Source organism: Rhinolophus sinicus, chromosome 16, assembly GCF_057876585.1.
Source record: "Rhinolophus sinicus isolate RSI-liver-muscle chromosome 16, RSI-T2T, whole genome shotgun sequence".
In the NCBI taxonomy this organism is placed as follows: Eukaryota; Metazoa; Chordata; class Mammalia; order Chiroptera; family Rhinolophidae; genus Rhinolophus; species Rhinolophus sinicus.
The window spans coordinates 36,711,077-36,735,919 of NC_142516.1; the positions used below are offsets into that span (position 1 = coordinate 36,711,077).

General features: G+C 35.7%; 1 protein-coding gene across 2 annotated transcripts in view; it reads left to right on the forward strand.

Moving 5' to 3' along the window:
• UBQLN1 (ubiquilin 1) overlaps window positions 1-21,937 on the forward strand; it is a 38,299-nt gene extending 16,362 nt beyond the window's left edge. Inside the window, exons 2-11 of one of the 2 annotated variants that reach the window (XM_019750109.3) lie at window positions 920-1,071; window positions 3,093-3,208; window positions 7,072-7,334; window positions 7,859-8,017; window positions 8,174-8,408; window positions 13,619-13,761; window positions 16,783-16,866; window positions 18,078-18,193; window positions 18,451-18,619; window positions 19,953-21,937. In XM_019750109.3, the coding sequence (XP_019605668.1) occupies window positions 920-1,071; window positions 3,093-3,208; window positions 7,072-7,334; window positions 7,859-8,017; window positions 8,174-8,408; window positions 13,619-13,761; window positions 16,783-16,866; window positions 18,078-18,193; window positions 18,451-18,619; window positions 19,953-20,105 (1,590 nt within the window). In that variant the 3' untranslated portion in view covers window positions 20,106-21,937. The remainder of the gene's footprint in view (window positions 1-919; window positions 1,072-3,092; window positions 3,209-7,071; window positions 7,335-7,858; window positions 8,018-8,173; window positions 8,409-13,618; window positions 13,762-16,782; window positions 16,867-18,077; window positions 18,194-18,450; window positions 18,620-19,952) is intronic. The other variant, XM_019750110.3, reaches the window with a different exon arrangement.
• The last annotated feature ends 2,906 nt before the right edge of the window (window positions 21,938-24,843 follow it).

Genomic DNA, 24,843 nt, shown 5'->3' on the forward strand with positions numbered 1-24,843 from the left:
TCTGTTGAGAACCACTTCTGTAGAGCATGTGTAGAATGGTTTAAGATGTTATTTTCTGAATTTGGACTGATTCCCTCAGGTAGTCAATAAATGTCGATTCCTTGGCCCACGCTGAAGTTTCCTGATTTGGACTATGGGAATAAAGCCTAAGCGTTTAGGCTTTGATAAGAGGTTTGAGAAACAATGACCTGACCTAGCATAGAATAAGTAAGCTTTTCTTTATAGTATTAGGTTCTTTTCTCTTGTCTAGTTTTGCATGTTATTCTCCAAACCTTCAGGTTTTCCTGGTTACTTCTGAATCTATCTTTAGTTTTCACTGGAAAGCTTTCTCAAACTACCCTTTGTGCTTCCTCTGTACTTTGTAGTTTACTTAACTGACTTCTTTTGTTGGATTGTTCTCCTTCAAAGAAAGATTTTTGCTTCATATTTTTGTATCTGCATAATACTGCTTGCTAATAAATGTTGAATAAAAGAGGTGAGGAGGAAAGTCAGTATAATAGGACAAGAATATATATTCAGCTGTGTACTGTATATTGGCTGTGTGTGTATGGACACACATATTCAACTAGAAAGGAACAGAAGTGGAGCTAGAACTCTGAGAATAGGTTATTGTAAATTTGGTAAGAGCTATGTGTGCCTCGAACTACATTTAGTATTCTTGATGTAATTAGAAGAGGATGTTGCAAAGAAATGAATTGTTAGATCTTAGCAGAAGACTGAATATAGGAAAAACGCACCTGTAATAAAAGCTTATGTTTGAAGATGAGTGCAGTGGTAACACTTCCTACTAAGATCAAGAGACACAGAAAAGATGCATCTGTTGAAGGGGCCTCTGAGGTATTTATTTTAGAAACTAAACTAGATGGTGCTATCAAGCACCTGTAATACATATTTATTTTATTTTTATCTTATGTCTTAGTTCAAGGAAGAAATCTCTAAACGTTTCAAATCACATACCGACCAACTTGTGTTGATATTTGCTGGAAAAATTTTGAAAGATCAAGATACTTTGAGTCAGCATGGAATTCATGATGGACTTACTGTTCACCTCGTCATCAAAACACAAAACAGGTATGTTTTTAGAAGACATATTGCTTTCAACCATGAATAAATGATTATATTTCTCTTTAAAAATAAAACTTTTTAAAAATAACCAATGTAATTAAGTAATGCTGATGCTTACACATTTGATGGTTTAGAAGGCTCATCAGTATAGAGTCATAGCTAAATTATTTGAATTACAGAACAAGCAAATTAATATGTTTTTAGGTATGCTTTTTTTGGGGAGATTTTGGACAAAGATTGGAGTGGTTTCATCTCTTTGGCAAACCACAAATTATAATCATATTTCATTAAATCTAAGGCACCATACATTTTTTTTTTTTTTTAAAGATTTTATTGGGGAAGGGGAACAGGACTTTATTGGGGAACAGTGTGTACTTCCAGGACTTCTTTTTTCCAAGTTGTTGTCCTTTCAATCTTAGTTGTGGAGGGTGCCATTCAGCTTCAAGTTGTTGTCCTTTTCAGTCTTAGTTGTGGAGGGTGCAGCTCAGCTCCAGGTCCAGTTGCTGTTGCTAGTTGTAGGGGGCACAGCCCACCATCCCTTGCGGGAGTCGAACCGGCAACCTTGTGGTTGAGAGGACGCACTCCAACCAACAACTGAGCTATCCGGGAGGCAGCTCAGCTCAAGGTGCCCTGTTCAATCTTAGTTGCAGGGGGCAGAGCCCACCATCCCTTGCGGGACCCGAGGAATTGAACTGGCAACCTTGTGGTTGAGAGCCCACTGGCCCATGTGGGAATCGAACCGGCAGCCTTTGGAGTTAGGAGCATGGAGCTCTAACCGCCTGAGCCACCGGGGTGGCCCCGGCACCATACATTTTTAAGAGGGACCTTTATTTTGTGTATGACTAAGAAAAATTACTGCCAACTAAGCTGATATGTTTTGTTTTAAAACTTTAATTTTCTATTTAGTGAAAGAACTCCTTCAGACTTATGTAGATACGATATTATTCTTGTGCATATGTACAAAGAAAACATGCATGAAATAAATTGGTTAAGGCATTCCTATCATTACTTCATATTGAGTCTGAGTCTTTTGAATCACCTTTTGACTTATTTATTCGTGTCCATATTTTTCCATATGGCATGAAACTCTTCTCAATACAGTAGGTGATGCAACATTTCTTAAAAGAGCGCTGCAGTATTTTCTCCAGGAGGTTCTTTCAAGCTGTTGATAACCATTCTGCAAGTTTTTGTGCTGGTTTTCCCTAACAGCAAATATTTGCTTCACAGATACAAAATTCATTCCTCCTGTTTCTGTGCTTTTTGTATACACAATAACTTCATTTTAGTAGTTACACCAGTTAATGGTGTAATATTTCTGAAGACACTTTATATGGTAAACACAGCATATATTGTACAACAGTGTGTACTCAGTCACTCAGTTGAAGTTATGTAGAATACAGTTGTAATACAGATCCTGGTTTTAGAGATGTTAAAATGAAAAAAATCCGCATCTTAGAATCAATGAAAGAAGCAGTGAATGAGATTCAGAACTCTTAATTAACTGGTATCAGATGGAAGGGGTTTCCAAAAAAATTTATCTTTTTATTTAGTAATCAGTTATTATTTGTATTCACTTCTCAGCCTTCTTTTGATGAAGTATCTCTTTATTTTTTACTTACAACAATTTTAAGAGTCTGAGTAAAACTTCTTCCAACACTCAAAACTCAGGGGGTAGGTAAAAAGTTGCTTATATAATTGAGCTTTTTGGGTGTGATAGGTCACTGATTCTCTTCTGTGAGTGACCCATCTCCCTGTTATACATAATCAGTATGATTGAAAGTAATGAAATATTTATATACATTATACTCGAGGAGATGGGGCAATTGAAGTATAGTTTGGTTTTTGTAAGGTTTTACTACATTCCTTTACATTTGTGTTCCTAATGCTTAGTTATCTCACAGTATTTACTTTATGATAATTTGAGTTGGTCTGAAAACTTACACTTTATTTCTGGGTGTCAGTTTCAGAGGTCTTTTTAAAAATGATCAATTGTACTGTTTATACCATGACTTAATTATTTTCCCTAGGCCTCAGGATCATTCAACCCAGCAAACAAATACCAGTGGAAGCAATGCTACCACATCTTCAGCTCCTAATAGTAACTCCACATCTGGTTCTGCCACTAGCAACCCTTTTGGCTTAGGTAAGTGTCTTTAGTCATTTTCAAAGGAATTGGGGGAAAAAATTGCCTTCTTCCCATGGTAGTTTTGATTAAATGACAGAATTACACATTAAGTCACTTTAACAACAACAAAAAAATTTATAGCTTATTTCTGTAATTGTTGTAGGTAGTAAGGAGATAGTTGGGAATATAGATATGCATGGTTAACTTACATTTATATTTAGTAAATGGTCAATAAGTGACATATTTCTTTTTAATAATGAAAGAGGTAGTATATGTATACTTGATCTGACTACCACATAATTGAATCTGAGGAAGAATAGCTAATTGTTGATCATAAACTAAGATCCTGATATAATTTTCTCACTTGTAAAACAAAGGGTTCAGACTGCATTTAGTGATTTTCTAACTCCTGAACACACAGAAAGGGCTGGGGCCTAGGAGCAAGCCCAGTGGTTAAGGATTTCCTGCACCAGCCAAAACCACTTTTCTTCCATCAGTTTTATATACTGAGGTTCTATGGAAGGTTTTGTTGGGGGTAGGGTGGGGGTGAGGGGGAAGTATCCTGAAGCTAACAAAAGTTGAACTAGATAGATAGAAGCTTAATGCTTCTTTCAGTTCTTAAGTTGACAAGTATAGTACCTTGAAATATGTCTGTTTTTACATGTACAATTTTCACATATCAAGGATCATACCTTTTATACTTTCATAAAATGTTTTTTAGTAATTGAGTTCTATGCCAAGTATGTTGGAAACATTTAGGGCATGGCTTGGCTTCACATTTGCTTTGTAAAAAATATTTGCTGTTTTTATTTTCTAAAAAGATCTTAGGCTAAATGTGTCTCTGTTGGTTTAGGCCAATGAGTTTCAGATGGCAAAATTATTAACAAGAACAATCTAGAAAGATTAGGATGAAATTATTTAATCTTCAGACCCGTAAAAGGTATTGTTTAGGTGTCAGTTGTTCCCCACCTCCCTCGTTTTATAGGGAAAAAAATTAAAGCATAGAGAGGTTTATAGTTAATTTGTCTGAGGCTATACATTTTCTGTATCTCCTCATTTCTGGATTCATTCCTACCCCCTTCTACCAAGTACTCCATTTACTCTATATATTCAGTTTTTCTTTTTGCTGCCTGTTCTCATATTAAGGTCTATCCCATGTGTAAAAGCCACAGAATCTTACTGCCACCCTTTCTTTTGCTTCCCTTCTCAGCTGTCTTTGGAAAAGGCATTTTCTGTTTTCTGGCTACATTTCCTTTTCACTAAGTTTGCTGTGCCCTAATTTTTCTTATCACTTCGCTGAAAATTCCTTTGGTAAGGTCACCATTGACCTCTTAGCTTACCAAAATTAGTGGACACTTTTTAGATTTTAAATCAGTCTCTTAATGCTTATCAATCTCTCCTTGAAATTTTCTTTCTTTAATTTCTAGTTCATTTTATGACCCTTTTTTTTCTGTCTCTTTTGTAGGTGTGTTTTCTTCTGTTGCTTGCGTAGGTATTGTTCCTCACAGTTCTGCCTTGTCTTTTTTATCTTCTTTTACTCGTTTTCCTGAGTGACATTATCCTCACTATATATATCCTGGTAACTCTCAACTCTATCTCAACCCACATCACTTCTGAACTCCATGCCTGTTTTCAACTCTCTTTCGTATTACCTGATGGTCTCTAACTACTTTAGCCTGTATGTGTTCCCTTAGAAAGCAAAAGAAAACAAAATAAATGCAAATACTCATCAGTTTGCTCCTCAAACCACTACCTCTTCCTCACCAGATCTCTTGATCCATAACCTTTTCTCTCCCACCCCATGCAATTATTGCTACTTTCTTGATGTAGGTTCTCAACTTTTAAAATCTGTAGTGTTTGCTCTGGGTCATTTCTACACTGCTATTAAAATAAGAACATCTTAAGTGACTATTCTGCTTAAAATCTTTCAAGATTCTCTGTGATTTAGCTCTTGTCTACCTCTCCATCCTCATTTCTTACTACATCTCAACAGTTCTGTTAGTCAGGATAAGCTATCCTGTGGTAACAGATAACCCCAAACTCAGTGGCTAATTACCACAAAGCTTAATTTCTTGCTCCAAAGCTTTCCTTCATGCTGTATGCTTTTTGTTGGTTAGTGGGGCCCCCATCTGCATAGTCTTCAGAGACTCAGGCTAACAGAATTCTGTTATCTTGCAACTGCACCACTTGGAACATGGCAGAGACACGGCTAAAGAGTGTCAAGCTAGACCTCCTATGCTATGGCTAGAAGTGATAACCATCATTTCTTGCAGTCCTTTGGCTGTAACTAGTCACATGGGCCTGTCCAGCTGCAAAAAAAATATAAAGCTACACATGGAATGATTAATGAGCACTGTTGTCTGCCATTCCAGTTATACTGAATTTTTTTGCAGTTTCAAGAATACATCTAATATTTATCTCTACTTCTTGTATATATTGTTGTGCCTATTACTAACTCTCCTAACACTCCCCACTTCTTCTCCTTGCCACTTATTCATTCTCCAAACTCATTAAGTATCACGTTGTGGAAAAGCAGCCATCCCACTTAGGTACTATATTACCATAATACCTGGGACTATCTATTGTAGTACTTCTCTGCATTTGTTTTTCTTTTCTGTCTTTCCCACTAGATTGAGTTCTGAGGGTAGTTCTTATGTCTTTCTTGTCACCTTATTCCCAACATGTAGCACAGTCCCTGGCATATATAGAAAGTGCTCAGTAAGTGAAGAATGAATGCATTTGGTTGGTTATGTAATTTTTACAAAGTAAACATTATATGATAAGCACTTTATCATCCTCTTGGAACTATTAAGTTTCTTCATGATTTCATTCTATTGAATGTCCTGGCCTTTTCTCTCTTTGATTGACAGCAGCTCTTCTCTAACCAGAGTTTATAGGTAGATTGCTATACTTAAACTAGTCTTTTGCAAAGAGATTGTTAGAAGTATAATCCAGTGCATATTTTTCATTTCTTTCTTCCTTTAGTTGGCATATTAAGGGGTGTTTCTCTGACACCAGTCAATTTTTCAACACTACATGGGTGTCCAATAGTTCAATTCTGATACTACCTACCTGGAATTAGTGTCAGATCCCACAAGTTAAAGGGCTCAGCCCCTAAGACTGCCCCTACTTCAGATAACAGTCCAAATCCCATACCACCTCTGCTTCTGACCGGCAAGCTATAAATTGGGGTTTCCCGCAACCCCCTCCTCAGGCTTGGTAATTTGCTAGAATGGCTCAGAGAATTCAGGAAGATACTTATATTTACCAGTTTATTAGAATTAGACAAATGGAAGAGAAGCATAGGGCAGGGGTAAGGGGCTTGGGGGTGAGTACAGAGCTTACATGCCCTCTCTGGGCATGTCACTCTAATAGCATTTAGATATGTTCACCAATCCAGAAGCTCTCTAAATCATTGCTTAAGAGTTTGTTACAGAGCTCAGACTCGAGCGCCTTCTGCTTCCCTTCCCTGAGGTTGGTGGTGATGGGAAGTACGCGGCTCCATTGTAATCTTAAGGGACCAACATCGTATATGCAGTCCGTTGTTGACCAGAACAACAGTCATGTGGCACATGATTTATATTTTTGTATTATACCACACATAAGAAATATATATTATACCACGCATAAGAAAAATATGTATGGTTTTATTACTTAAACCTAAGTATCAGGGAGAATACATTTTTGGCTAATTTCAGTTATAGAAATTAAATATGTATTTATAAAAAGTAATAGAAATTCTGTTTTTGCTTTATAATGGTTTTCTGTGATGAACTATTGATTCAGTTAATATTTTTGCATCTTCATATTTTAGCAGTAATGTTAATGACAAAATTTCTGACTTTCATTTATGTGTCTTTTTTTCTCTCTTTCCCCCTTAGGTGGCCTGGGAGGACTTGCAGGGTTGAGTAGCTTGGGTTTGAACACTACCAACTTCTCTGAACTACAAAGCCAGATGCAGCGGCAACTTATGTCCAATCCTGAAATGATGGTCCAGATCATGGAGAATCCCTTTGTCCAGAGCATGCTTTCAAATCCTGACCTGATGAGGCAGTTAATTATGGCCAACCCACAGATGCAGCAATTGATACAGAGAAATCCAGAAATTAGTCATATGCTAAATAATCCAGATATTATGAGACAAGTATGTAGAATGTTCTTCCATTTTATTTAGCTAAAATATTATACTTTATTAATTTTCTTATGCCTAAAGAGCTTGGCCTGTATGTATATGGCTAAGATAAAAAAGGAAATCTTAATCTTTGCTCAGGAAAACTCAGCAAAGCACTAATTTAGATTATTTGAACAAAGCACTAATTTAGATTATTTGAACAAAGCACTAATTTAGACTATTTGAACTGTGAATTTTCTGCTATATTTTAAAGATCCTTGTAAATAGATATTTTTCAGATTTAAGAAACAGAGTCCAGTTCAGGAGATGGGCATTCATTTATACCAAAGTGCTTCTTTCTTGAAAGGGTTTGAATGTTAGCTTGCTTTTTGAGGTGAAATCCAATAGGAATTGTTTAAAATAATTTTCGGATTTCAATATTGAAGACTGATAATTGATGGAATTAGAAAACTTGATAAAATTAGCTGTGGCAGTTAATAACTAAAGTAATTCATGTGTGTTTCATTGCCCTTTTTTTATGGAAATCTTTTCTTTAGACATTGGAACTTGCCAGGAATCCAGCAATGATGCAGGAAATGATGAGAAACCAGGACCGAGCCTTGAGCAACCTGGAAAGCATCCCAGGGGGATACAATGCTTTACGGCGCATGTACACAGATATTCAGGAACCAATGCTGAGCGCTGCACAAGAGCAGGTGATAACATTGGCTCCCAGGCTCAGGCCAAGGGGCATCTCCTGTTTTAACAATAATGTGTGTGTAATTGAGGAATGTGCTTTTCATTAAAAAATTTTCATAATCTTATTTACAACAAAAGCTTATTTTTTATGGTTTTTGTGTTTTTTATTACAGTTTGGTGGTAATCCATTCGCTTCCTTAGTGAACAATACATCCTCAGGTGAAGGTAGTCAACCTTCCCGTACAGAAAATAGAGATCCATTACCCAATCCGTGGGCTCCACAGACTGCCCAGAATTCATCAGCGTCCAGTGGCAGCACCAACACTGTAGGGGGCACTGGTGGTAGTGCTTCGAGCGGCACTGCTGGGCAGAGTTCTACCGCACCGAGTTTGGGGCCTGGAGTAGGAGGTATATTCGTAACAACCTGTACTTTTCTTTGCTGTTCTCACTTATTTGAATAACGAAACCATTTCTTAACACTGTTATTCTTTGTGCCTCTCTCTCTCTCTCTCTCTCTCTCTCTCTATCTCTCTGTCTCTCTGTCTCTCTCCTCTGTATGACAAGTAGCATTTATGAACTATCTTTTCATGTTGTAAGGTTTGGGTTCTTTTAAAGAAAGCTTTAAACATGTAATGATTAGTATTGATCAGTTGTGTGCATTATAATAGAAAGGGTTACTGAGGATTTCCAGGGGCAGTTTTGTTTTTTTAACATTTTCATAAGATAGTTTGGGAGAAGTAGGTGGTCGGTCGTCTCATTTCAACATTTGGAAAAAGGAAGTGCAGAGGGAACACAGTTACCTGTGTGCTTATTACTAGAGCATATGTTTCCTGGCTTTAGTCTGGTTTTGTTCTAGATCAGCAGGTTCTCAACTCCCGTCCTGAGACAGGGCTAAACTAGCTGCATCAGAGCACCTGCCAGGTTTGTTAAAAATCCAATTTCCAGGTCTTAACCTCAGACCTCGTGGATCAGCATCTTCCACAGTGGGGTTTAAGATCTGTGTTTGTATAAAGCTGTTAGAGTCTAATGTATGAACAGGTTAGGAATTTAATGATTTCCTTGTAGACTGGATTCATAAATGGATATCCTTTTTCCAACTGTTAAGATATTTACATGTAAGATTAGGTCTGAAGTTGGTAGCCAGAGGGATGGTTTTAGTTCTAATATTTGGCATATAAATGAGAAGAAATGAAAGCCTGGGACCAATTCCTTAAGATGAGAAGGACTGAATAATATATTTTAAAAGATGCCTGTGCCTTGGCAGAGGAAGTGTAAACATGACATGCTTGATGAAGAATTTTTTTAAAATTCATTACTGAGAAAAGAAATCAGAATAGGCAGTGTAATTGGTAGTCACAGTGGTATATATTCTTTTATAGAATACAGTGGATAGCATGAGGTGTCTGGATATAATACAGGTTTTATAAAAATTAAAGTAAGAGCCATGTTTTAAAATTGAGGTATAATTAACATATATTAGTTTCAGGTATACAACATAATGATTCGATATCTGTATGTATTACAAAATGATTGCCACAGTAAATCTAATTAACATCTGAAGTAATACCATTTCTAAATTTTAAAAAAGTCATCCTGTTCTGTATTTTACTTACTGCTTATTTGATTCTTATTAATAATCTTTTGATGGAGATGCTTTATTCACATTTTAAAGGTCTTAGAGCTGACAAGAACAACGATTTAATCAGATTTCCTAATACGCGAACTGTTTTTTTACTACACCATGGTTTTTTACAGTAACTTTTTTCTAACAAACAAAATATCAGTTTTGCAACTTTTTACTCAGATTTTTTATTTAATGGCTTGGTACTGTGATCTGGTTAACACTTCATGTTAATGCTACCATCAAAGGAAAACAAGAAACAGCAAAAATGAATTTACTTTGCTGGCCTAACAAATTGTTAGCATGTTTGTACACTAGTATGAATTTTACTCAACTCTTTGAAGTTGGATATACACGTTATATACATGTGTGTACACATGTATCTGTAAAGATGAATTTCTTGACCTCTCTTTTGCCCTATATACACTTAACTCTAGAAGGTAGAGAAATCTTAAAGCAGGGGTTAGCAAATTTTTCCTGTAAAGGACCTCTTTCAGGTCAAGAGGCAGAGTCAAGAATATTACATTTCAAGAGAAAACATGTCCACAAGTTTTTTTATTGATGGAATTAAAAATATTTTTTTATATGTATCTACAAATGATAGGAATGGGTTTCTTTTTGGGGGATGACATTTTGCTTAGTTGGTATTCACACAGTTCCCCATTGCAAATGTTTATCTATTAATACTAATATATAATGAGATTTTACTTATTTCATTCAAATACGGTCCCTTGGTAATGTAGGAGATTGGTTTCAGGACCCTCTGCAGATACCAAAGTCCATTCATGCTTTTAAGTCCTTTATATAAAATGGTGTAGTGTTTGCATTATAGGCTGTAGCAAGGTATGGCTACACATCACTTCAGTTGCATTGATTCAGCATAGTGCTTGGCCCTTGACATTCAAGTTTTGCTTTTAGGAACTTTCTGGGTTTTCTTTTTTTACTTTGATTATTTTCAATCCATGGTTGGTTGAATCCACAGATGTGAAACCTGCAGATAGGGAGGACCGACTGTACTCATTTCAAAAGTACATGATTTTAATAGCATATTCATCAGGTTGGAAAGCACTTACAGGATTCTATTAGAGTCTTTGCTTTTAGCATGTTACTGCATGCTAAATCACTTCCAATTGAAGGTTAGGTGGTAGTGCCTCAATTATAGTTAAATGAACTTTGAAATGTGGAAGTTCTTTGCACTTGCACTGAGGTCTAGAAAATGTTGCTGGAATGGTAATGTGAGATAAAAAATGCATCTACTGCAAATAGTGGGAATGGAGATCTTTAAAGTTTTGACAGTATGAGAATGTATAAAGTACCTCGATGTTGCTTGTGATTTTACCAATTTCAGTTGTTGAAATGACTTTACCACTGTATGAGTTTTGCATGTAAATGCTGTTTTGCCTTGTTGAATTAATTGAGAAACATTACCAAGTCTCTAGCAAAAGGTGATTTCCAAAGTCATTTAGTCTTTCTTTCATACTGGTGGTTGAGTGGATTAGAAGAATTTCAGTCTTAGCCCTAACCTGAAAAATTTGCCAGTAAATCTTTACCTCTGCTAAGCTATCAAGCTGCTGTGTGATTGCGTAAGACAGGCTATTTCTAACAAAAATTCATGGAATTGACTGTGGCTTAGTTCACAAAAGTGATTGAAACTCGTACTGGTTTAATAACATGATAGTTCAAAATATTTTCCAGAGTACTTGCCAGTGAATAAGACAATGAATAGTCTGTAAATACATTTTATTTTTTACAAGCTTTGTATATTTGTCCAACTAATTCTTTTACTCCTTCACATGTGCTTTTATCATCATCAGATCTAGCACATTCCATCAGATTCTACTTCAGGTTGTGGTGAACTAGTATTTTCTCAACTTTGAAATAGTTTACCTGTAGTTAGTCCATGCAACTGCTTAATAGAGGCTAATTTTAAGTCCCTTCAAACTAGGCATTGTTTCCTCAAATAAAATGAACGGGTCAGTATCAATAACATCTGGCAGTTCATCGAGATCCAAGGAATACCACTCAAAATAATTTGCATTGTTTTTTACTTGAGTATTGATGTTGAGCCCAATGTCCTTAACTCTTGAGGAGCTGTTCTCCCTGAAAGGCTAGTTTTAAATATATTTTCTCAGGGCACATTTATTTGGCTGCCGCAATCAAGATTTACTGAACCCATGTTAATTAATCACCATTAGTACACTGCTTTCCTTACCTGACTAACAAATAAGTCACTTGGAAACTTCACTGTGATTGCAGCCTTATTTTCATGTTTTGTTTTTGTGAAGAAATTTGGCTGTGGGATATTGCATTTTAAATTTTATTTTTTGTGACTTGCTTTTTTGTGAGTTGGGAGTACTGTGATGAGTACTTAGTCTAGCAGTGTCAAAGTGTATTGTATTCTTTAGTGTCATTGCATAATAAATACAAAATTTTGCCATCTCATTTAATAAAAGAATCCATACTCTATGCCTTAAAGGCATGACATTCATAACCTAATTCTTCCTTTTTCTTCTCATTCTGACATGATAGGTGTGCATTGGTAATAAATAAAATAACATGCTACAGTGATTTGTGTGGCATCAGGTATAACAGTTACTGTGATTTGTGGTACACTGAGCAGTAGTATGGGGCAGTAGGGTAGTGTCACATAAGCCTCTCTTGAGACCATTAGCCTCTGTTGAGGCCATTCAAGTCTGTTTTTGTAGTGCAAAAGCAGCCATAGACAATAAACAAATGAGCATCACTGTGTTTCAATAAACATTAATATTTATGGGCACTGAAGTTTGAATTTCATACAGTTTTTGCATTTCACAAAATGTTTATTTTCTCTAATCATTTAAAAATGTAAAAACCATTTTTAGCTTATGGGCTATCTAGAAACAGTTCTCATGGGCCATATTTTCCCTCAGGCTATGTTTGTCAGCCTCTGTCTTATAATATTCTTGGACTCTAGGATGTAGGAAAAAAACAAAATTGAAACATGAAAAAAATAGGAGAAAAACAAAAAATTAGTGTTTAAAAAACAAATTGTAATAACTAGAAAGATAAGTGAGAAGGCTTCATATGTTTTTTGAAGCCTGATGAAACATTGGATGGAATAAGAGCATAAGGGAACTGAAAAAGTTAATGAGTTAAGTACAATATGAGTTTGAGAATGTATTTGAGTTTGAGTATATGTAGTCAGCAAGTGAAAAATCTGGATGTATATTGAACAAATTAATTTGTTTTCAAAGAAAGTTGAATTCAAATAAATTTAGCTGTAGCTCTCACCAAAACAAAAAGAAAAGAAAAACTAGAAAATAATAGTAGCAAGCACTTTACTAATTCAATGGTCACAACTGCCCTATGAAGTAGATACTATTTACCCTGTTTTACAGATGGGAAAACTGAAGTATGAAGAAGCCAAATAACTTGCCCAAAGTTACATAGATTAGATCTTAATCCAAATAATCTGGCTCCAGATACTACTATTAGTCTCTATCCTTTCTGGTCCCTGAAATGTTAAATGTGTCTGCCATTTTGCTTAGTGAGTGCCAGTGCCCAGTGAAAACGGGATGGAGGTCTGCATCTATTGTTCCATTGGCAAGAAGGCTTCCGTCTTTCTTCAGTGTGAGCATATTGAGTGCTGACTAGGATTCTGATTAAGTGATCCTGGAGGGAGAGTTGGCTCAGATGTCAATTTATGGGATTTTTCAATAGTAATTTTGACCATAACTTAATTTTTGTCTTAAATGGATATAGAATTTAACTTTTCCATTAGATGTGATTTTACTGTGAATGCAACCAGAATGTTTAAAAGCCCTCCTTTCCTGGTATATGTTGGATGTGTTTTGGAGATCTTAGTTTTTAAAATTCTTCATTAATTAGTTCAGTTGATAAGTAATATGTGTACTCCTCTGCTAAAATTATGCACAGTATATGTTGTTTAAAAATTTCACTTTTGTTTACATATATTTTCCTTGATACAGTGTTTTTTCTTTTTTAAACAAACTTCCAGCTAGTATGTTCAACACACCAGGAATGCAGAGCTTGTTGCAACAAATAACTGAAAACCCACAACTTATGCAAAACATGTTGTCTGCCCCCTACATGAGAAGCATGATGCAGTCACTAAGCCAGAACCCTGACCTTGCTGCACAGGTGAGTTTGTAATTGTATTGAGAAGGACTGTGCAGTGTGAATTGAAATAACCTAATTGGATACTTGTGATTTTGGCATATTTGTCAGATACTTGTGATTTTGGCATATTTGTGTTGTGTGCTACTTTAACACACTTGAAAAGTAGGTAAACTGCATCTCCACTTTTTGGACAGTTTGTTTCTTTGCAGCTTCATTTCTGCCATTTACTGGCTATAAAGAAATGCAGGTGTACTTTGTTACCTACATATGCTGATTTAGGAGAAGAATAGGAAAGTTTTGGGTTGCTTTCCTTTTTAAAGATATATTCTTTAATGAAATATAAATCTTGAACATGATTAAAAACAGTGTTAATACATTTGAAATACTTTCATTTATTAGTTCACACAGATTCTGAGTAATCATGTTCAAAATGGCAGTTATAAAATAGCCTTAAATTGTTTATTAAAGGCAGAGGAAGATTTGTGGGAACAATGTTCTCATTCTTTCTATTGTCGATCTACCCAGCTCCCCACCAAGTTAATATCCTGGTCCTTTGTTCATTTCCTAATTTGTTACTGGAGAGACCATAGCTAAGAAAATTAGTGGATCTCAACTCTCGCTGAACATTTAGGATCACTTTGGGAGCTTTAAAATGGAAAAAAAAAAATTCTTGGCCCCCATCCTGACATCTTTTTTTTTGAGGAGGGCACAGCTCACAGTGGCCCATGCGGGGATCGAACTGGCAGCCTTGGTGTTATTAGCACTCTAACCAACTGAGCTAACCGGTCCCCCCCCCTTTTTTTTTTGAAAGCTTGTAAGAGTTTATTTGAGCCAGACTGAGAGATTTTCACATAACTGCGTTGGATCTCTCCCCGCCCCAAGTTCCGTAGGTGATTCTGATATACCCCTAGGTTAAGAACCATTGGCCTTGAAAAACCTTGGAGAATATAAAATAAGCCTTGATCACCTGTAGTTTACATTTGCTATTTATTGAAAATGACTTTTGTAGAATGTTACGAATTTGAAATAGTTTGCTTTATAGTTTATTTCCATTTCCAAAAGTTTTTAAAGGTAATCACTTTCTACATTATGTCAAATGAAATGCTTTTTATTTTCTGAAGTCTGTAACCTTATTGATTGAAGTATTTAGCATATATCTTTGAGCTATAATTTTCATCAATAACTTTTGCCCTCTTAAACTTTTGTGGAATTGAAAATAAAGAACAAGTTTTTAGGTGAGTTTTTGTATACTCTTTTAATTTTGTATATTGTAGGTACATTTTACGAAACATTTTACTCATATGAAAATTATCAGACTTGAGTTATTAGTATTAAATGCCACACTTTCCTGTGATCATAGCACTTTATTTAAATGTGGAACATATGGCTATAAAGTGATCCTATTTGTATGTTTTTAAATGTATATTTGACTAATAATTAACATTGAATGTGCATCTTTAACAATTTGACTTTAGCAAGCACATTCCCAGCCATTTTTACTAACAATTTTACATTTATAAAGTGACATGAGCACTTTCTTCAAAGCAAAATGTTGACAAAGAAGAAATGTCTTTTATTATAGACGATTTAGAAACATTTACAATGTGCTCTGGTTATCAGCAAATTAAAGTTTGTAGTTCTCTGTTCTGATTTTGATTTTTAGGCATTCGAAAAAGTCTGAGTGTAAAAACTATTGTTATATAAACAGGTAAGTTAGGAGAAATATCCTAATCAAATGAGATACGATTTTCTATGAAAGAATGAATTAAGTTTAAGGTGACATGCTTTTTCAATAACATGAATTGGGAAGATAAATGTGATGACTTCATTAATATCTTCATAATAAAAAGTATTTGGAGCCAATAAAGAAGCAGGTTTGTTGAGCTCAAGTAGGTATTACTTTATTTACTGTAAACTTTATTTATTGAAATACATACTCTATATCCATAAAACATTGTCTGACTTCTTCCTGCTTTAGATACTCTTTTAAAAAGTTAAATAGTCCACTTTGCAACAATAGATAAACTAAAGGAGGGAGAGAGGAATTCTCTCTACTTTTAGTACTTACATATAATTACTCTCAAATATGGCTAACTACTTGAGGGCAAGGATCATTTCCCCCCAAACTTGGAGCCAGTAAATAGGCTATCAGGAAATCATTGTTATTTGACTCTTCATTCTGGTGGGGAAACTGATAAAAAAAAATTGTGTCTTTCAAAGCTATGAGTATTTACTAGATTCTGGTTATGCTGATTATGTATTGAATTTCATTTTCAGGTATCTAGCATTATGTTAATACTGACCCTGACTTTTTAATTCTAACACCTATTTGAAGGTTAGGGGGCATGCTGCTGTTCTCATCTCTGGTGATAGTGAGGTGAAATCCAGAGGCTAATCTTGGTGTTCTTAAATGGATTTACATCTTTCAGGTCGTAAAGTATTTATTCCCCGGAGATCTGCTGGTGCTAGTCCTGGGCTGATTTTCACCTACCAGTTCCTTTTCTCTAGCAAGGTGGTTGCTGTTCTGCGGTGTTATTTTTCTGGACCTAATATTAGCTGTTTTGTAGTAGGCAGGTAGTTTAGTGGTTCCAGATCTGGATTTTCTCTGCTTGCCACTTGTGTGTCGCGGTGTCTAAGCAAGCCGTGTATAGTTTCATGTTTTGATGCTTATGTTTATTCTGTCAGTGTAGCAGAAAATATATTCTCATGAATGCCAGTTATTCCCATTTTTCTTTCAAGGGCAGCTATTCACCTTTGCTCCAGGAAAAGCCTCAGAAAATGATTGCCTTTATTTCTTAGGATACTGCATGTCATTATCATAATCATCATTCTCATTGAGAGAGAAGATGCCTTGCTTTTGTTTTTTTTTTTTCTGGAGATTTCCTCTTGTGGACACTATCTTCCCTTCTTTTTTATTCATGTTCTACCTTCCTCCTTTTTAAGTGCCAGGTTAGGCACTTGGGGGAAGATAGACTATTAAACAAGGTACATTACTTGTTTCAGATATTTCCAGTTAAAATTGTTTGAACACTTGCCCCATAGATGATGCTGAATAACCCCCTATTTGCTGGAAATCCTCAGCTTCAAGAACAAATGAGACAACAGCTCCCAACTTTCCTACAACAAGTGAGTAAGAAAAGATGCTAGCTATCTTCAGTAATGATTTGCTTGAAAAAGTTTGATGATAAACATTTTCCTTGCTCTTCTCTGGCTGATAGCAAAACATAGAATAGAGTCTGGTAATGCTGTCAATTTACAGAGAACTCAGCTTGATATTAACTGAGCCCCATTTCACTGCTGACCTTTTGTGTATTTCTTAAACATAAATTCTGAGGAAAGGACCATTTTATTTTTGCTTTTGAGGATTTAGGATTTTGAATGCTTTGTTACTACCATAAACCATTTCCTTTCACTTGACTAACTTTGAAGTGCTTCACTGTGTCATGTTAACTAATCTCCAGTAGCAGGAAAGAGCTACCCTATCCTATTTTACAGGTTTGGTTTCTTTGTGATGTTTTAATTCCTCCAAATTTAATACATCACCTGTTTTTCATGGGGTAGATCTCATTTCCTCAAACTTGGAATTAGCAAGATTAAAATTGTCAGTGTTGTCATATAAGGAAGGCTTTATTATTAAAAAGTACTTGAGATTGCCATGGTATGTTACTATTTAAAAAGATAAAAGAGAAATCAGTCTTGGTGTTTTGAAACTGGTAGTTCTAGGACTTTTAAATATTATGTAAATGATTCTCAGGCCTGTAAACCATTATCCAAGGTTTGTTAGTGTCCTTGATCTATTGTAATGTAAGCCTATCTTTTATTGGTCAGTCAGGTGGTGTATATTTGGAAGTAGTGAAGCTGAACTCAGGACACATGTATTAACTTCAAATTTGGAACTATTGTTTTAGAGTGTAGTTTACTGGTAAAATTGTTACATCAGCAACAAACAGATAACACTTGGTCAGGAGGAATATGTGGCTTTTACCATATTACCATTTATATAAATTGTGCATTTGGAGTTGTCTCTTAGAAATAATACTTTCATCTTCTGTTGGAGAAAGGGAACAGTGGTGGCTTCCAGAGGAGCTCCTGATTGTCTTTCATTATGAAAGATGGCTTTCATGATGGATTTGGGAGGAGGTCAAATAACAATTTGCACACTAGGTTTGCTGTCAAAGAGGAGGTGCTTGTGTTTATTTTGGGAAATAAATTATGGATTACCAGTGTCTAGCAGTAAGGTTTTAGATTTTCTCCTGAAACATAGCAAAGAAAACATTTAAATTTTACTGTCACTGGTTGTAATTCCCCCATAACCACCGGTTTTCTTTCTTCCTCAGATGCAGAATCCTGATACATTATCGGCAATGTCAAACCCTAGAGCAATGCAAGCCTTGTTGCAGATTCAGCAGGGTTTACAGACATTAGCAACTGAAGCCCCCGGCCTCATCCCAGGGTAGGCTTCTTTGGGGAAGGTTATGAAAGTGCACAACGATTACTTTCTCTGAGAATTTCAGGCTTAATGTCATTTTGCCTTTTTTTGTTGAGATTGTTTTTAAGACAGCTTTCAGAGTTAAAAAATGCTCTCATTTTAAAAGTATAACTTAGCTGATATTATGTTAGAATGTAACTGATTTAACACCAGCTGTCTGGTCTGGCCTCCTATTTTGCAGGAATTTAGCTTTATTACCAATTTGTGCTTTCCTTACTTAGGTTTACTCCTGGCCTGGGGGCATTAGGAAGCACTGCAGGCTCTTCAGGAACCAATGGCTCTAGCTCTGCCCCCAGTGAAAACCCCAGTCCCACTGCAGGAACCACCGAACCTGGACACCAGCAGTTTATCCAACAAATGCTGCAGGCTCTTGCTGGAGTAAATCCTCAGGTAGTGATGCTCTTCTGTTCACGTTTTACATTCCTTATGTTAGAAATTTCCAAAAATAAAAAAAAAGAAAGAAAAGAAAGTGCTATAGGGTTTAGACTGTAATGAAAAGCACAATCTTAAGGATATTGATTCTAAAATAGGCATTACAAAAACTGTTTCTGGTACTGAAAAGCACTTGGTGTCTACATTAGACACTAAAGGAAATGTTTCAGTTGCAGGGAAGAAATGCTAAAACTTTGCCTTATTTTTTAGAAAATGCCTTTAAAAATGTAGTCTTGTTTGGAGTCTGTATTTGAAAATTGTTAAATATGTTAATTTTATAAAAGTTTGTCAGGGAGAAATAAGAAACTTGCTTATCCCCAAATATCTCCCAAACAACTGTATTCTATCTAGTCTTTGTATTCTGACTTAAACAAAACCTAACTACCTTACCCCTGCCACTACTGTCTCTTCTAGGAACTTCTGTTACATATGTACACCTCACAAATATGGCTAAAAAATGTGAGCTCATAATAATGTTTTAGCATCTGGAAACATTATTGGCTTTATTAAGAGTCTGCCATTATACAAAGATGATTGCCAGTTCAAACCTATTATGGTAGATTGCCTCCAAACTTCAGCATGGCAAAATAATGGCATGCTTACTTATTTTAAGCCTTACTGAATACAAACACAGGGCAGGCTTTTATCTCATAGAAGCATTTGTATCCCTGATACCTTGCATAGCTTCTTGCTCAGTAAATATTCGTGGACTTAATGAGAGAAAAAAAAATTAGGTATTATTAGAGTTGTTTTATAAGTTGAACAATCTACAGGCCTCCTCATTATCGATTTATCAGGATTGATTGATCATTTATGTATTTTTGTCTTACCTCATTATTGAAGAAAAATTTGATGCAGCTCAATTGTTAGGAGTATAGTCTGTGGGCCTGAAACTGAAACTTTTTTCTGAAGACTTTTGGCCAATGCAGAAATTGAATCTACATTCTAAGCCTCATTAGCACTTCAGAATTTTATACATGAGAACGTTGGCTTTTATAATTATCCACTTGGTCAATAGCTACAAAATAAATTATCTAATTCTAAACTATTTCCATACATAATTTTCATTGCTTGTTCACTAGTTTCTTAAATACGTAAAATAATGGTTGAGGTTTATTAAGCTATATTTTTAAGCATGTGATCTATTTGACATGGTTGTTTAGGTATAAATTAGACTACTTAAACTTAACAAAATAATGTGCTAATGGACTTTTAAGTATGTTGAAAATGTTTTGAGAGAGATTCCAGTGCATTTGTAGCTCAGAGTTTTGGTTATTTTTTTCCTTAACAGCTGCAGAATCCAGAAGTCAGATTTCAGCAACAACTGGAACAACTCAGTGCTATGGGGTTTTTGAACCGTGAAGCAAACTTGCAAGCGCTAATAGCAACAGGAGGTGATATCAATGCGGCTATTGAAAGGTTACTTGGCTCCCAGCCATCATAGCGTTTCTGTATCTTGAAAAAAATGTAATTTATTTTTGATAACGGCTCTTAAATCTTTAAAATACCTGCTTTACTTCATTTTGACTTTTGGAATTCTGTGCTGTTATAAACAAACCCAGTATGATGCATTTTAAGGTGGAGTGCAGTAAGATGTGTGGGTTTCTCTGTTTTTTTTCCTTCCTTTTCTTTTCTTTTTTCTTTTTTTTTTTTTTTTTGTGGAACAATGGGAATCAATGCTTTTTCATTTAAGGCTATTGCATGCATCAGACACCTCTGCATTTATTGTAATTTTTAAAAAACATATCACCTTTTATAGTCAGGTGAACAGATTTTTGTCCTGCATCTGTCCAGTTTATTTGCTTTTTAAACATTAGCCTATGGTAGTAATTTATGTAGAATAAAAGCATTAAAAGAAGCAAATCATTTGCGCTCTATAATTTGCGGTATACAATATTGCTTATTGTGACTTTGGCATGTATTTTTGCAAACAAAATGCTGTAAGATTTATACTACTGACAATTTTGCTTTATTTGTATACAAATAAAGTATGCACATTCGGGACTGCATTTCTAGAAACGTACTGCCGTAGATTTTCTGAGCAAAACACCTACAACCAAAAAAGGTAAAGGTAAGGAAATACTTTAAAGTTGAGTATTTCCTAATTGTGTAGAATCTTACAGCATCTTTGATAAACATCTCTCAGCAAAAGTGCCAGTTAGTCAAGTTTGTTGAAAATATAGTAGAAAAGCTAATTCTGGTTATCTCTGTAAGGCCATTTAATTGTACAGACAACATAATGTAACATTGTCTCAACATTCACAGATTGTAAATTACCTTAATCTTTGTGCAGACTGAAGGAGCACTATAGTGTAACCCAAAAGTGCATTTGCCTAGGACTTTTCAGCTTCTCCCATAGGTAGATAAACAGGCATTACACTTTGTAATTGAAATGTTGCTTTCACTGAAAGTGTCTTGATGTTTCAGTTATTTGGGTTTATCAGATTTCTCATGCACAGGCGATACATGAATTTAAAATGATTTGTGAGCTACTTGTTTCTGAAGTGTTTTGGTAGTTTATTAAGAAATAGTTAAATATTGTGCTTTCAGAGCCTCAGAGAAGGGAATTTAGGGGAGGGGGCGGGGATCTATCCTGGATTGGGCCAGCCTGAGTAATACTGGCAACCAAGATTCTGTTAGGATTTCTGTGCATATAGTGTAGTAAACAAGTATCATTCAGGGGTGAAAAACAAAGAGCCGTTTTAACAATGTTGAGTACATTTGGCTTTCTACAGCCTTTTTCTTTCCTCCCCAGAGAAGTTCTGTTTGCCTAACTCTCAAATTGTTGGGGTGGTACATTCCTTTAGGACCAATTAAAACATAACTTTGGGGTCAGAAATATATTTGGCTGACTCTGGTTCAGTATTCTCTTACGTCATTACAGTCTCTCATGTACATTTACAGGAAATTAAAATGTTAAAGTAACCTAAATTGAGTTCAGATCAATAAAATCAAGGGAAATAAAATTTGAATTCCTTTACATCCGTAAGTTGCTTGCTATTAAAACAAAAAGGTCAAGAGGTCAGGTTGCCCACTAGCCCGTGCATTGTTATGACACTTTCCCCAGGAGGAAAACATGTACCAAGGTCAAGGTGGAGGCATGGCTAGAGGAAGTTGTTAAGGATGATATTCATGTGTCTTTGCTCTCTCTGCCTTATGCCTCAGTCTGATTTAAAAACTTTTGTACTGGCGAATGGTGGTATACAGTGTGGGATAGTGTCATAACCAATTTGACAGTTTATTAATCACAAAATAACAATAAATCTCTAGCTTTTACACTTGGTTTGTCTTGCCTCTTTTGTAGAAAGAAAAAAATGTCTTCAATTTACTTCTAACGATGTCTTTTAAAGACTGTTGGAGTTGATTTCCCCAGATTTTATCACACTTGATTCTTTATTAACTTTTCGTTTCCTCAGTTAAAATATATGCATATACTATATTATATGTTAAAAAGATAGCCAACTGGGGAGTTAGGTGAAGTGGACTCTGCTAGCTTTTTGTGGTACCTGACTAGTTATTTGACTTTGTAAAGGCATCGTGATTTCTTTCTTGTAAAAATGGCAGTGAGGCCCATGCGTACACGGGACTGAATGATCTCTTACGTACCTTTTCAGCTGCTGCAGTGGTGTGATTTTTTGTTGCTTGTTTCTAATACGTTTATCTTACATCTGAATGTCTTTTAAGGAGTTCAAAATATTTACAATTCTCAAAGATTAAAAAGACATTTAAAATACTATAGCCTTAAATTATCATATTGAGTTATTACAATTGAATAAAGAATGGAGTGGTGAAAAGAATATTTCAGGATTTTATTTACCAAGTGGAATATTTGTGATATCTTTTTGTTAAAGATTTTTTATTAAAAATATAGCTAACATACAATATTATATTAGTTTCAGGGGTACACCATAGTTATTCAACATTTATATACCTAAAGAAGTTATCACCATGATAAGTCCAGCAACCATCTGAAACTACTGTGCTATCACAATATAATTGACTATATTCTCCATGCTGTATATTATCTCCCCATTACTTAATTTGTTTCATACCTGGAAATTTGGACCTCTTATTCCCTCTCCCCTCCCCCTCCCCTCTTTAAGTTTATCAATTACAGTTGACATTCAGTATTTTATATTAATTTCAGGTGTACAGCATAGTGGTTAGACATTTGTATAATTTAAGAAATGATCCCCCTGACTAGTCTAGTACTCACCTGGCACTACACGTGGTTACTGCCATATTATTGACTATATTCCCTGTGCTTTACTTTATGTCCCCACGACTGTTTTGTGACTACCAATTTGTACTTCTTAATCTCTTCACCTTTTTCAACCTGCCCCCCAACCCCTCCGATTACCACCCCAACAAATCTAGTACCCTTCTGACACCATACATAGTTATTACAATATTATTGTCTGTATCCCTTGTGCTATAGGCTACACTCCCAAACTACTTTGTAACAACCAATTTGTACTTCTTAATCCCTCCCCCCCTTTTCACTCACCACCCCCCAATCTGGTAACCATCAAAATGTTTTCTGTATCTATGAGTTTGTTTCTGTTGTGCTTGTTTATTTTGTTCTTTACATTCCACATATAAACGAAATTACATTGTATCTGTCTTTCTCTGTCTGACATACTCTACTCTGCACAGTACCCTCCAGGTCCGTCCATGCTGCTGCAGATGGTGAGAACCCATTTCTTTCCATGGCCGAGCAATATTCCATTGTGTATATGTACCACCTATTCTTGATCCATTCGTCCATTGATGGACACACAGGCTGCCTCCACATCTTGGCCATTGTAAACAATGATGCAATGAACATATGGACACACAGGATCCCTCAAAGTAGCGTTTTGGGTTTCTTATAAATACCCTGAAGTGGGATTACTGGGTCCTTCTTTGTCTCTTCTTATAGCCTTTGTTTTAAAGTCTGTTTCATCTAGTATAAATATTGCTACCCCAGCTTTTTTTTATTTTTTTATTTCCACTTTTATGAAATATCTTCTTCCATCCCTTTACTTTCTGTGTGTGTCTTTCAACCTGAAGCAAGTCTCTTGTAGGCAGCATATGTTTTCTTATCCATTCAGCCCTACTATCTCTTTTGATTGGACCAGTCAATCCATTTATATTGAAAGTAATTATTGATAGATATGTAGCTATTGCCATTTTATTCATAATTTTGATTTTTTTTTTCCTGCATGAAGTCCCTCAAACATTCCTTGTAATACTGGTTTTGTGGTGATGAACTTCTTTACCTTTTTCTTGTCTGGGAAGCTCTTTATCTGACCTTCAACTTTAAGTGATAGGTTTGCTGGGTTGTACGTCCTTGGTTTTCATCATGTTGAGTATTTTCTACCAATCCCTTCTTCTGGCCTGCAAAGTTCTGTTGAGAAATCAGCTGACAATCATATGAGGGCTCCTTTATAAGTTACTAGTTGCCTTTCTCTTTTTGCTTTTAGGATTTTCTCTTTACCTTTAACCTTTTCACTTTAATTATGTGTCTAGGTGTGGGCCTGTTTAAGTCCATGCTGTTTGAGACTCTACACTTCTTGGACTTGTGTGTCTATTTCCTTCGCCAGGTTAGGAAAGTTTTGAGTCATTATATCTTCAAATATGTTCTCAATCCCTTGCTTCCTTGTCCTTCTGGTGCCCCTATGGTGCGAATGTTGCTATGCTTGATGTTGTTCCAGAGGTCTCTTAACCTATCCTCATTTTTAAAAATTCTTTTTTCTTTTTGTTCCGATTGGGTGTATTCTGCTACCTTGTCATTCAAATTGCTGATTCTGTCCTGTGCTTTATCTGGTCTGCTGGTGATTCCTTCTAATGTGTTCGTCATTTCAGTTATTGTTTTCTTCAGTTCTGACTGGTTCTTTTTATGGTTTTTGTATCTTTTTTTATGCTTGCTATCTCTGTTGAAGTTCTCACTAAGTTCCCTGAGATCCATTTTGTTTAGTTCTTTTTCTGGAGTTTTCTCCTGTTTCGTTTGGGATGCATTTCTCTGTTTCCTCATTTTGGCTGCCACTCTGTGTTTCTGTGTATTAGGTAGACCTGCTCTGTCTCCCAGTATTGGCCAGGTGGCCTTATGTGGTACATGTCCTATGGAGCCTCGTGGCAGAGCCTCCCTGGTCACCCGAGTGTGCTCCAGGAGTGTCCCTTGTGTGGGTTGTGTGTGCTCT